Here is a 14,546-nt window from a genome sequence, read left to right as displayed (position 1 = left end):
AGGAAACCTAGGGATGATACAATGTGGTCTTGGAGGATACACAAATAGGGGGAAAAAACAAACTATTTTAATAAATCTGTGTTTAGTCTTTTATTAATTATGTGAGAAGTGGTGTTAGTTTTCTATTTGTGGTAGGGATATAAAGTTTCCTTTAAAAAATAAATTTATTTAAATTTAAGTAAAATTCTGCTAATTAAAGGAAAACAATAGATTAAAAGGCATATTGGTGGTACATGGATATGGCAAATGGTTTGAGTTTGGTACCCAGCAGTTTTAGCTAATGTCAGGCCCCTTCCTTCCCTACTCTGAAGACTAGAGGGAGAGGCTCCAACTGACCTTCCAAAGAGAACTGTGTACCTGAGAAGGAAAGTTACCCACAGCTTCCCCCAACCAGGCCTGGCTCTGGGTCCCCAGGAGTGGGAGACTCACCTCCTTCTGCACCAGGAAAGACACTGTCTTGTCTAGGAAGTTGCTCAAGGTGTCCACGATCCTGTTGATGAATGTGCTTTCTCTGAAAAAGAGAGGAAATTGATATAGCCCCATCAGTAGGCACGGTGTGTGGGGTGAGGGGGAGAGTAACTAGAAGTCAGATAATACCAGGGACACCTTTCTAACCACAGACAGAGCCTCTATTTAGGAGAATGAATCATCACATAGAACCCCACATCCTAAGCCACTCACCCCAATGCCTCCTCAGAGTCTCATCACAATCTTAGGACCTCATGCGTTTGTTCATTCAACACATGTCTACAGAGCACCAATTACATGCCAAGCACTACACTTGGCCCTGGGGATATCAGGATGAGCAATGTACAAATAGCTCCTAACCTAGTGTCTAAACATTAAACAAGTCTTGTCAAGGCTGACTTCTTCCCACCTTCAACTCGTAGCATAATTCTCACCTCCTCAAGGCAGCCCTCCCTGACTAATTGTCTAATGGAAGGTTTTGCTCTCAGAATGCCCTGCTAAGTTTAATGCTCTGCCCAGCAGTCTTCATGATCTGACATTTTCCTTGAGGGTTCTTTATTGGTTGATTGAATGCTTGTCTTTCTGTCTGTCTGCTTTTTTCTTCGGATAATAAGCTCCATGAGCACAGGGACATTGTCTCTCATCATCAGAACAGTGCCTGGCATGTAGTAGGGGTGGAATTAATGGCTGAAAGGATGAAGTAATCATACAATTAAATATATAGTAACAACTTGTTACAAATACTCTGAAGGGAAAAAAGAGGCTATTCTGAGAGAGAATGGGAGAAACTTTATCTTAGCCCCTGAAGGATGAGATGGTATATTGAGGCTAAGTGTGGGGCAAGGTGTTCTAGATAGCCAAACAGCTGGTGCAAAGGTCCTGGGGTGGGAAAGAGCTTGTCTGAGGCACAGAACAAAGGCCAGTGTGTCTGGGGTCCAGTGAATGAGGGGGCGATGTACTAATATGAGAGTAGGGCCAGACCAAGCAGAACCTTAACAGCCATGGTAAGACCTTGGGATCTAATCTTAAGTGAAAAGAAAAGAGAGGACTTGGAGAGCAGATGTGGACATTGAGACCCAGACAGAGGAAATAATTCCACGGGGCTGCTCAGCAGTATCTGGCAGGACTCAGGCCTCTGAATTTGTGTCCCAACAAACACTGGAGACTTTCCTTGGTTTTTAGGGGTCTCCAGGGGGTCAGGAAGGTGTTCTGGTGGCCTAATGGATAAAGCATTTGACTGTTAACCAGAAGGTTGTTGGTTCAAACCCATCAGCAGCTTTGCAGAAGGAAGATGGGCCACTTCAGATCTACCACTTCATAAACCCAATGGGGGTCGCTATGAGTTTGAATCAATTTGAAGGCAGTGAGTTTGTTTTTTTTTTTTTGAGGGGGTCAGGAGTCCTGATGGTGTAGCAGTTAAAGTGCTCAGCTGCCAACCAAAAGGTCAGTGATTTGAACTCACTGGCCACTCTGTGGGAAAAAGATGTGATAGTCTGGTTCCACAAAGAGTTATAGCTGTGGAAACCCTACAGGGCAGTTCTACTCTGTCTTACAGGATCCCTATGAGTAAAAATCAACTCAATGGCAATGGTTGAGTTCTAGGGGCTCAGATCTCATGGTGGAAGAAGGGTGGGATGCCCTTTGTTCCTACCCTGTACTTGGCCAAGGCCAACCAAGTTCAGTGTCAGCAATGCCAACCCCCGACTTCTAGACCATTTCTCCTAGGTACCGCCTCTTCCCTCCCAACTAAAGGTCAACTTTCTCTGAACTGAAAGGTCACCCTTTCTCTCACTGTCTCCCCTGGGCCAAATCTGTCTTTTCAAGCACACAGTTTAAGATGTAGATTATGTGGATTAACAGAGATAAATGATTTCAATGGAAGGATTAAGTTTTCAAGATCTCATTTCAGAAAATTTCCAGTAGGTGGAAGATGAGTTGGGACAATCTGAAACTAGAGCCCATGGTAGGTATTTACTCCTTCTCTATCCCTCAACTGGAGACAAGAAGATAAATACAATGAATAATAAATTATCATTATTTAGGGACATTATACAACAATAATAACATTAATAATAAAAACCATACACACTGCTGTAGAGTAGATTCTGACTCATAGCAACCCCACTGGATTTCCAAGGCTGTAAATCTTTATGGAAGCAGACTGTCCCGTCTTCCTTCTTTGGAGCAGCTGGTGGGTTCAAACTACCAACCTTTTGTTTAGCAGTCAAATGCCTTAACCACTAAACCACCAGAGCTCCTTTTTCACACAACAATGAAAGGTTAGTTCTCTGAGAAAACATGTTGTTAGATGGTGTCAAGTCAGCTCTGACTCATAGCGACCTATGAACAAAAGAACAAAACACTGCCTGGTCCTGTGCCAGCCTCAGGTGTATGCCTGAGCCCATCATTGCAGCCACTGTGTCAATCCATCTCATTGAGGGCCTTCCCCTTTTTCCTTGACCCTCTACTTTACCAAGCATGACATCCTTCTCCAGGGAATGGTCCCTTCTGACAGCATGACCAAAGTAGGTGAGACGAAGTCTGGCTGTTCCTGCTCCCAAGGAGCATTCTGGCTGCACTTCTTCCAGGACATCTGTTAGTTCTTTTAGCAGTCCCTGGTACTCTCAGTACTCTTCACCAACACATCTCCAAAGCCTCTACTCTTCTTTGATCTTTCTTATTCATTGTCCAGCTCTTACATGCATATGAGGTGATTGAATACTATGGCTTGGGTTAGGCACACCTTAGTCTTCCAAGAGACATCTTTGCTTTTCAACACTTAAATAATTTTTTTGCAGCATATTTGCCCAATGCAATATGTTGTCTGATGTCTTGACTGCTGCTTCCATTGGTATTGGTTGTGAAACCAAGTAACATGAAATCTTTGACAACTTCAATCCTTTCTCCATTCATCGAATCCTAAATGTGTATACATACACCTACCAACAGAGGTTCAAAATTTGTGAAGGAGAGCTGAAAGGTGAAATAGGTTGATTCACAATTATAGTTGGAGATGATGACATTCCTTTCTCAGTGACTGAGAGAACAGTGTACAAAAATCAGCACAAATATTATTACTGCTGACAGCTTAGTATATGCCAAGCTCTATTCTAAATTGTTGACTAGCATTTTTCTTTTGATCATCTCAGCAACCTAAGAGTAAGTATTGCTACCATCCCCAGCTTATAAATATGAAAACTGAGGCTCAGAGAGGTTAAGTTACAAGTTAATGGCAGAACTGGGATTTGAACTTACATGTGACTCCAGACCCTGACTCTTTTTCACCACATTGTGCCACCTCCCAGGATACAAATCAGGCTGGAAGTAGACATCCTCAACTTCTCAGAGAACCCAGCTCTGCTGAGTTGCCTTTTTTAGGGTGTCTTTGGCCAAAAGAGTCACTATGAGTCAGGATAGACTGGATGGCAGTAGGGTTTTTTGATTTGGGCAGTGGGCCTTACCTGTCCAGAATGGTGAGCTGGATGCTGGCTGGGTCACTGGTGCACTCTCCCAGGACCACCAAAGGGAGGCCCGTCTTATTATTAGTTTCAATATTGACTTCAGTCAGGAGATCCAAGGAGGCCTGTAGGTTGATGACATTTCCAATAATAGGCCTGCAAGAAATAAGATTCACTGTGAACAGAGGTCCAGAAGGCCCTTCGTGTTGCCCACTTGGGTTCCTCTACCTGGGTGGACATTATTCATGATGCCAGTGGGGAATGTCAACATTGTCCAGGTAATGTCAACATTGTCCATACATGTGATTTAACATTTTTATACTAGGGGATTCATCTCCTGGTCACATGGGTTTGGTTCATATGCAATTGTTATAGAGCATGACACAACTAATTAGCATAATAATAGTTAACATTTATACTGACCTTTTGGCCAACAGCTGAGCACTTAACCATGGTGCCAACAGGGCTCCTATATTATGAGCTAGGCATCTTTAAAAATATATTGATTTCTTTATGGATTAATCCATTTAATCATCACAGCAATGCTGTGAGGGAGGGAGTATTATTATATCTCTGTTTTATGAATGAGGAGACCTTGGTATAGAGAGATATTTAAATAACTATCTGAAGATCTCACAGCTAGTGACTGATGGAATAATTAAAACCAAACCAATCCCACTGCCATTGAATCAGTTCCAACTCATAGCAACCCCCACTGCGTTTCCAAGGCTGTAAATCTTTACAGAAGTAGATTGCCTCATCTTCCTTCTGCAAGAGCAGCTAATGGGTTTGGACTGCCAACTATCTGGTTAGCAGCCAAATGCCTTTCCCACTATGCTACCACAACTCTTTGATGGAATCATTAGTAATTTTTAAATACTCTTCTAAGCATGCTCATTTTCCTATTTCTTATAAAATAATCAAAATCTTTTAAGATTATATTTTGCATATAAATCGTTTATATACACTACATGGTTTTGTACATACTCACTGGTATTTAAAGTGAACTTGGAGACAAAATGACATGGGATGGAATTTTACCCAAGAGTTATCAATTTTTTATGTCTGGACAGTAGGATTACGAGTGATTATTTTCTTCACAATTTTGCAAATTTTATAACTAGATAAATGTTATGAGTTTAAAAGTATTATAGTCAGTGAGTGAAGTAGTCTTTTTCTAAGAAGACTTGGTTATGGCTCAAACTTAGTAGAACACCTTAGAGATGGGGAGTTTAGATCTGGAAAGGCCTCTTGTATACAGATTGCGAAACAGGCCCCAGGTCACACTGCAGAGTGGGAAGGTGCCCGATTCCCAGGTCATGGACCCGTCAACCATGCTGCATGCACCACCTCCCCCAAATCCTGGGGGTCTAATGCATACTCACAGGGCCAAGGTGACATTAGCAGTGATGGGGAACCTTAGTTTAAGGCCTTTGCCGTCAGGAGTCAGTTCAGGCTGGAAATTCACGACACGGGAACCGCCAATTTTCAACCTGCACAGAACCAACAGTTCACACTTGTTATTCCTCACAACAGCATGTGCTGAGCCCTCCTCTATGCAGGCATCTTGCTGAGCAGTTGAACTTCGTCAGCCTCTCTTCCCTCGGTCCTCATGATCGCCCTGCTCGGAGGTCTGGTTCTCTCCAAGCTGTGCTATGGCACATTGAGGCCCAGGCAGAGGGGATTTTCCCCAAGATCCCAAGAGGAGAAAGTGCCAGAACCAGGAAAAGCCTCAGACCAAAACCCTAGGGGTGGAGCCACTAAATGGGGCTAAAAACAAACAAACAAAAAAACCCACTGCCATCTAGTTCATTCGAACTCATAGTGACCACCATTGGGTTTCCAAGGCAGTATATCTTTACGGAAGTAGATTGCCTCATCTTCCTTCTGCAGAGTGGCTGGTGGGTTTGAACCATGGGCCTTCTGGTTAGCAGTCAAATGCCTTAGGCACTGTACCATCAGAGTGCCTGGAATGGGGTTATTTGGTGTGCATTTTGGTTTCTTTTTTCCCCCTGAAGAGGATTTGAACTTTTATACCAAGCTGTCTTTGGAGAAGGAAAATTTTTATACATTACAAAAAGGACTTCAGAGGGTGAGGTGAGGGTGAGAGGAAACTTCACTCTGACTCTTAAATTATAGGATGTGGAGGCCCAAACCCACAAGATGCCCCAATTAGCCCTGTAGCCTTGCCTTCAATTCTCTCAAGCTCTAATCGACCTGGCCTCAGGCCACCTGGGCTCTATGTGGGAGGAACAAGGTTTATTGCCTGCCTTTCTTTGAGCTGACACCTACTTCCCCAAAGATACATACTCTCTTTTCTTGAAGCAAAGGTCTCTACCAAGAAGTACCAACTTACCCTAAAGGTTTTGTGCTTGGAATCAAATCAGAGATGGCATTGTTCAACAATTTCTCAGCTTCCTGATACTTCTTCTCGACCTCTTGCCAAACCGTGGAGTCCGGGAGTGCTTCAATTTTGGCCTTTAGTTTCTGAAAGATAGCTGACAAAACAATGGCCATTAGTGGCAACCACCACTTATGAAGCAGCTACTATGTGCCAGACACTTGATACAGCTATTTGCCTATGTTATTTTATTCAATCTTCATTACAACTCAACTAGGTAGGTATTGTTATTATTTGCATTTTACAGATGAGAAAATAAAGGATTAAAAGGTGAAGAGATATGTGCAAAGTCACAAAGCTAGAAAGCTCTTGATCCTTCCATGCTGCCTCCATAAATACTGATAATTTATCAACAAACCAATCAATTGGTCACACAACTGGTATTGATTGTACACCAGCTTGTAGGAGTGTCTTAGGGGTCTAATGGCCCACAGGGTTTCTATATATGTGTAAAAAACTAGACTAAATGAAATGAGAGAATAAACTAAGATACAGGACAATTTAGAATCAAATGGGGGCAGGGGGGGAGTTTCTAGTCCATTAAAGTGGCAAAAGTAAGTCTCAGGATGAGAGCTTTGTGGTAGAATTGGAGAACAGTTCATACTAGAACTGAAGGATAGAATGTTACTTGTGGAAGGTTTCCAGAGAAAAAGGAGACTTAATAATAAATGACATTACAGATGTAGGATAGTGCATATGAAAAGAGGTAAGGATATGTGTGTAGAAAATAAGTGAGAAAAAACAAAGCAATTACTAACTCCTGGGAAAACAAAAGACTGTGCAAGAGAAGAAACTTAATCACAGTACAGTAACTTACCTCTGTGATGGACAATATCTGCCTAGTTATAGTGATACAAATAAAGAATATAAATTTATTTAAAACTAGTGCTGTAACTGAATCTGGTCATATAAGTTCCTAAGTGGCCTTGATTCAGAAACTTTTGTCTCTGGGCCTTACTTTCTCCAGCTGTGAAATTAGAAAATGAACCCTTTCAGAATCTTTGAAGGTTGCCTAAGCCTCGACAAGGTTTGCAAGGTAGCCATTTGCAGAAGTTACCTCCTCTTATAAAGAATGTTTGAAAATGCGCTGTTAATGTTTCCAGGAAATAAAGAAAATCAGATTCTTTTAAGGACTTAGCATAAAAAGCCAAGTGTAATTAAATACAAAGCTGGCTCAAAAAAAAAAAAAAAAACCCAAACTCACTGTCATCTAGTTGATTCCGACTCATAGCAACCACCTGTGGGATTCTGAGGGAGTAAATCTTTACATAAGTAGATTGCCCAGTCTTCCTTCCACAGAGTGGCTGGTGGGTTTGAACCACCAACCTTCTGGTTAGCAGTCAATTGCCTTAGGCACTACACCACCAGAGCTCCTGACATAGCTGGCTAGGTAGGATCAATTTCCAGTGAATTAACAACAACAACAAAAAATCAATAACAGAAATTAGCATAGTCTTCTATGCTAAGAATATGAACAGAATACTTAAGTTAAAATATGCAAATAGATAGGAAACTTATGAAAAATGAGTGGACTCTCATAATTAGAGAAATGCAAGGTCAAAGGGGTTATAATTGTTCACCTATTAGACTGGAAAGACATTAAAAATTTTCCATACCCAGTGCTGGCTAGGAAGTCAGAAAAAGGCATTCTCCTAGACTGTTGGAGGGAGCTCTGGTAACGTAGTGCCTAAGGCACTTGACTGTTAACCAGAAGGCTGGAGGTTCAGACCCACCAGCACTCCTTGGAAGGAAGGTTGGGCAATCTATTTCCGTAGTGATACTGCCTCAGAAACCCAAGGAGGGGTTGCTGTGAGTTGGGTCTGATGCCACGGCACATAACAACAACAGACTGTCGGAGGGAGTGTAACATAGGGAATAATGTCAACATTCCATAGTGATACTGCCTTGGAAACCCAAGAAGGAATAGCTATGAGTTGGGTCCAACTCGACGGCATATAACAGCAACATAATTTAAAACATGTATACATTTTGAACTTCTGAAATTCTACTTTTAGGAATTTATCCTATGCATATATTGGCAAAATACTATGGGACAGAGTAGAACTGCCCTATAGGGTTTCCAAGGCTGTATCTTTAAGGGAGCACACTACCAGATCTTTCTCCTGTGGAGTACCTGGTGGGTTCACAGTAGTACTTAGCCACTGTGCCAGCAAGCCTCCTTGTTTACTAAGATACAACATGTAAAAAGCTATTCATTGCAACATTGCTTGTTTTTAGAAAAATAGTAAGTGAATGAGCCAAGAATAGCCACGTCTCTCAGTAAACCACCCATAAGGGCAGCTCCTGGTGACAGTCTATGGTAATGCAGGCATAGTAGTTAGAAGGCATGCTCCTGGTGCCAGCGATTATCATTCTTGTTGACTCACCTTGAAATGTATGGTCAGCAGCCTCAATTTGGTTCTCAACAGTCTCAAGTCCTTTGTCAAAAAGAGGTTTCAACTTATCCAAAATATTCAGGTCATTGCCAAGATCTCCAAGTAGGGATGCTGAGGTCCCAGTGAGTAGACCACACAAGAGAACAAGTTTCCAAAGCCGAAACATCTTTTATCCTGCTACCTGGACAGTCATAGGAGGAATAGGAGAGAGAATTACCCAGAGAGGAAAAGAGTATTCAGTGAGCAACAGTTGCTCTTTGTTGTAGATGTGGTTGTCTCCTACCTTTTGGGTGGGTAGCCAAGGTCAGATAGCTAGAGCAACTTGCCCCAGATATATACAGTCAGTGAGTGGAAGAGCTCGGAGTTGAAAAGTCAGACTCGAGTCTAAGTCCTTGCTCTTTCACAAAGGTCCTTTGCACAAGCTTTTTTCTCTGCCTGAACCATCTTTCCTCTTCCTTGCTTTTTTACCTAGGTCAATTTGCCTAAATTAATTCAATTCCTAATGAGTCTCCAGGCTTAAGCAAGACAGTATTCCCTCTTAGGCCCCTCCCCCGAGTCTAGATTAGAGGACCTCACCCCACCATCTCAACATCCTTCATTCTTTGATCAGAGTCCTGGGTTCCAATCATCTGACAATTTGTCTGCCTCTCCCACCACTCTATGAACTCCTCAGAGGGGGGACTGTGACTTATCTCACTGTCAAATTCCCAGCCACCATTAGAAAATTTGCACTGAGTAGGTGTTCAATAAATATTTGTTGAATAAAAGAATGAACCAACCAATGTACACTACATCACGCGCTTTTATAGCCTTGCCAGTTTGACAATACCCTTACTAACTATATATTAACTATATATAAATCTATATATTTCTTAATTTGCTATATTCAAAAGATTAGCTAATCCAGGTGGCTCCATCCCTCTGCCTCTTGCCCCCAAAGAAAGAGGTGTCAACAGAAAGTTAACTCACCACTCACAGGCTTAGAAGAGGATGCTACCAAAATCCTTGTTCCCCTGCACAGTCTCCTGGGATTCAGCTGGGCAGTGGTGGCTTTTATATAGTGGCGATAGGATGTGAGGCTGCCCACAGCAGCAAGCCCTGGTTCCGGGCCCATTCAAGGAAACTCCAAAGAAAATAACCCCTGTCCAGGATGAGCAGAGAGACTTCCAACCCAAAGGTCATCCAGGATGCTTGAGTTGGAATGGATGAATATGAGGAGGACTTCTGCCAAGACTAAGACAAGGTCCTCGAGGGGCTTCCAAGTGCCAAGAGGTGGCCATTGTGGATTAGGGGCTGGAAAGAAGACTGAGAATAGACAAATTGGAGAATTTCCAGAAGGGAAGGCCCATAGAGATCATCCAGTCTAAGTCTGTCATTTGGAAACAGAGAGGGGAAGCAACCAGCCTGGGGTCATCCAGTAAGACAGGGTAAAAGATGGGGCTAGACCCATGGCCCAGTGAGAGTCAGAAGATCAATGACCTGAGAGGTCATTCTGTCTAAATCTGTCTGGACTGAGTGGCCCCTACAACATCTTTCATACGACTGAGCCAGCCTCAGTTCAAATGTTTGCAATGTTGGGAGCTCACTGCCTGTTCCATCTGATTGGTAGAAAGTTCCTCCAGAGGATGAACAAGGTCTGTCTCCATGCTACTTACACGTGTGGACAACAGTGAGGCCTGGAGAGGTTAAGTGCCTTGCCTAAAGCTGCACTACCTGTGTCAGAAGACACAATACCAACAACCTCCTAGTTCCTGGTCTCTCTCTGTAACACTTGCCCCCATCCAGGCCACTCTCAATGCAGCAGGTTAAACTCAAAGTCCTCACCTGTGTCCTCTGCCCCTCTGCTGCCTCTCCAAACTCATCCTCATCCTGCAGCCCCTTTCCACTACTGGTCTACTTTCTGTTCTAGAAAGATGCCAACCTCCTTCCTTGGGCTTCTCAATAGGCCGTTCTCTTTGCCTAGAACTCTTCTCCCCACTTGCTTTGATTTCTCCTCCTGGAGTATCCTTCCTGACTGCCCAGGTGAGGTAGAACTTCCCCATTCCCCTCATTCTCAGTTCCTTGCTCCCTTCCTTCATGGCATGATCTGTGATGTTCCCTGTGCTCTAGGGCTTTCCTTCCCTGCAGGTCTCCAAGGCTACCCCTAGCATGCTCAGGGTCTCTCTGGGCCATCCCAAAGGGCAGCCACTGTCTCGAAAAGTGGTGAGGTCCCCAGGTCCAGGCATGCTCAGAAATTGCACCAAATAACTGCTAAGACCCTGGCAGTTTGATGTGATGGTGAGCCACGATTCTAAAGTCTCAGAGATCTATTGTTCAAAGAAGGTCTTGGGTGGTTCAACTATTAATCTAAAGGTTGGCGGTTTGAACCCACTCAATGGCACAGTGGAAAAAGAGCATGGGGATCTGTTTCCATGAAGATTATATGCAAGGAAATTTTATGGGACAACCTTATTCTGTAACACATGGAACCACCATGAACAGAATTGGCTCAACAGGAATAGGTTTGGTTGTTGTTCAAAGATCATCGTTGCCCATTTCTATGATGCTTCCCCTCAAGTTTCCTTTCTACCTGATTCCAGGACCCCATAGAGATATCTTTCCTTCAGCATCCCTCTCTCTCTTTTTCTTACCCAAATATTCCCACTTCACCCTGGCATGGCTCCTTGGAGCCCTAGGAGCTAAAACAGGAACCTATTTTTCAACACAGTCACACCCAAGACAAAGCCAACCTTCTCTTGTGGCATCAGTCACCTCTCACAGCTGAGCTCTGGTGTGACAATGAACTAGAAGCTCTTGGCCCTTTAAGGGGAGGCTGTAAAGTAGTAGAGGCCTCATCTTTGCTCACATAGCTCAAAGCTTCTAGTTCCCAAGGAGCCATTATTCAGGGTCTAGCCACATGAGGAGAAGTTTTTACCATCCCTCTTCAAGGTCCTTCCCTTTAAAGTCTGGTCTACTATGGGTTAAATTTTCCAAAGTGGAGAGAAACCATGACCCCCTTCTTCCTGAGGTCCTCTGGATACTACTCCTGATAGTATGTGTGGAATTCTTGAGCAAGCATGCACATACCTACACATATATGTATACATATGTGCACCCCCACACATGCACATGCACACAGACATGCACACAAGAACAAGACAGCACAAACTAGACTCATATGAAGAAAACAGACACACTTCTCTGCCTGCATTGAGGAGAACTTTTACTGAATTGTAGACACCATATAAGCTTTCCTGCATTCTGAATGCCTAAAGCATTTGAATACTAACCAGAAGGCTAGTGGTTCAAACCCACCAGCCACTCCTTGGAAGGAAGGTTGGGCAATCTACTTCTGTAGTGGTACCACCTCAGAAACCCAAGAAGGGGTTGCTCATAGTTGGATCTGACTTGATGGCAATGAGTTTGGTTTTTTTGGTTTTCACTCACACAAGAGAATATGGGTCTGCCTGTGTGTGTGTGTGTGTTTTTTTTTTTTTTTTCTTTTTTTTTCCCTTAGAGACTTAGATACAATTATCTGTCAAAATCTATAAGAAAATGATGCCAATACTAAGGAAGTAAGAAGATACATCATTAGAGTTCCTGGATCCAGAGGTCCCTGAAGCCATATACCCCTGAGACTTTTCAGTTCAAATAAAAATTTCATCCCTTTCTCCTTTCTTTGTGCTTGTGTAAGTTAGTGTGAGCTGGATTCTGCCACTCAAACCCTCAGCTGTCCTGACTTGGGCATTTGTGGACTTACATCGGCCCTCTCCCCTCTGATGTCTGCTCATAAGTCACACAACAACACTTGAACCATCACAGACATCAAGGCCAGAGGGAGCGTAGAGCTCATCCATTCAGCCTCCTTGCTGAAGAGCAAGAGAAGAAGACGGACTCGCCCAGGCCCACACTGTGACCTTGAACTCCAGTTACTTTCCTCACCTCATTGTATACCTTTTAGTTTTGTTGGAATTTTCTCCTTGAAGGAATCTCATTGCCACTGAGTCAATTCTGACTCATAGTGATACTGTAGGACAGAGTAGAACTACCTCAGAGTTTCCAAGGCTGTACATCTTTCTGGAAGCCGATTGCCAAGTCTTCCTCCCATGGGGCAGCTGGTGGGTTATTTTTATAAAAATTAAAATGGTTAAACAAAATTACCTAGAAAGCTTGTTTGAAATATAAGTTCTTGAGTCCCATTCCTAGACATTCAGAGAATTAGGGGTGGAGCCTGAGAGTGGACTGGACTAGACTATCCAGGAGTAATCTACCAGGACTGGAAACCACTGGGCTGGAGGACTTGAAGGAGCCTTCCACCTTGAACCTGTGAGCTGAGACACCCAGCCCAACCTCCAGAGCCCAACTTAGCCTCCACATAACACTGCTAACCCTACAGCTCACGTGCACTGTGCTTTACAGTATAGTCTGACCCTGCTGCAGAAACACAGGCCCAGAAGAGCAGACTATTGGTGACAACAGCTGCCCTTTTTTTGGTGCCTGCTGTTACCAAGTGCTTTTCCTGCATCATTTTGTTTCATTCCCTCACGGGGTGTATTAACGTACCCATTTTTCAGCTGAGAAAACTGAGGCTCAGAAGGGGAGAATGACATGCTCAAGGCCACACAGGCAAGAAGGGGCAGAGTTATGCCAACACCAGAGACTGAGAGTGGCTGATTCAGTTCACGGCCCCCCATGGCAGCTACATGTTGTATTCTTCTCCTGTTTGTAGCTCCCAGAATCCAGCACCCAGTAGGTGTAGGCACATCCTGGTCACTGAATGTATGCTGATGATATTTTACTCAGCTTGACGTATTAGCGACTCTCCCACCTTAGTCCTCTCCAGCAACTCTGGGAAGCTGGCTTTGACAGCCCCATTTTCCAGTTGAGGAAACTGAGGTTCAGAGAAGGGAAGTGGCCTGCCTTGGCCTCACAATGCCCAGGAGCAATCATTTGTGCCTCCAGGCAAGGTCTTTCCACTCATGTCGTGCTATGGCCAGTGTGATGACGGCTTGAATATCCTGTTTATTTCTCAATCCCTGCTGTTTGAGTTGGTTGTAACGCCTGATGGGCTGGGCCTGTGTCAACCCGGAACAGAGGACAGGAAGTTCAGATGGGTGCCCTTTTGGCATTGGGCGGGGGAGGACTAGAGCTCAGGACACCCTGTGTCTCTGTCCCCTCTGCTTGCCCACCTGCAGCTCAGCAAGGACCTGGTGGACCCACAGCAGTGCCTTGTAATAGTAGATGCTCAATGACTGTTCATTGGGTCGTTATTATTACTGTTATGATGAACTTGCCCTTCAGTGACCTCCCCTCCAAGAACAGTGATGTTGCCCCGTTTTCCCAAATACTTTGTGTACGTGTATGTCTCTCCCCAGACATTCAGCATCTTCAGTATGCTGTGACCCCCCCTTTTCTGTCCCTCCTGGGTTCCTCCTTATTCCTGGTGGGCCCTAAGTCTGCATGGCTGCTAGGAACCTGGGCCTGCCTGGCAGAGTGGCCTTCTCACCTCAGCTGTGTGGCCTTGGGTGAGGCCTTCCCTCTCTAAGCTTGCCTCTCCTCTATTAAGGGGACTAATGCTGGGCCCAGTTCTCCTTAAGGTGGTCAAAAAAGACAATGCCAATCTTGGGCTGGCACACAGTTGGGATGTGTCAGTGTTCCTGTACCCAAATAAACCCTCTCTAAACCTCCCTGGGTATGGGCACAATGGGGAGCAATACCCAGCATCCTTGGTGGTGAGTGAGGGGTTGGTACCCTCAGAGGTGATCTGAGGTCCTGGCAACTCGACTGAGTCACCCCAGAAAGAAGCAATGACAGCTCTGCCTGTGTGGGCCCCTCCCTCTGTCC

At 44.2% G+C, this 14,546-nt stretch overlaps 1 protein-coding gene across 1 annotated transcript in view; it reads right to left on the bottom strand.

Moving 5' to 3' along the window:
- BPIFA2 (BPI fold containing family A member 2) overlaps nt 1-8,889 on the bottom strand; it is an 11,609-nt gene extending 2,720 nt beyond the window's left edge. The window contains exons 1-5 of the mRNA XM_007934723.1: nt 8,737-8,889; nt 6,283-6,413; nt 5,312-5,419; nt 3,930-4,082; nt 375-511 (exon numbers count right to left, since the gene is read on the bottom strand). Coding sequence (XP_007932914.1) covers nt 375-511; nt 3,930-4,082; nt 5,312-5,419; nt 6,283-6,413; nt 8,737-8,889 — 682 coding nt within the window. The remainder of the gene's footprint in view (nt 1-374; nt 512-3,929; nt 4,083-5,311; nt 5,420-6,282; nt 6,414-8,736) is intronic.
- Nucleotides 8,890-14,546: the final 5,657 nt, after the last annotated feature.

The sequence above is a fragment of the Orycteropus afer genome, unplaced genomic scaffold (genome assembly GCF_000298275.1).
Source record: "Orycteropus afer afer isolate SDZICR_OR568_19922 unplaced genomic scaffold, OryAfe1.0 scaffold00020, whole genome shotgun sequence".
In the NCBI taxonomy this organism is placed as follows: domain Eukaryota; kingdom Metazoa; phylum Chordata; class Mammalia; order Tubulidentata; family Orycteropodidae; genus Orycteropus; species Orycteropus afer.
This window is presented reverse-complemented; position numbering and strand designations above follow the sequence as displayed.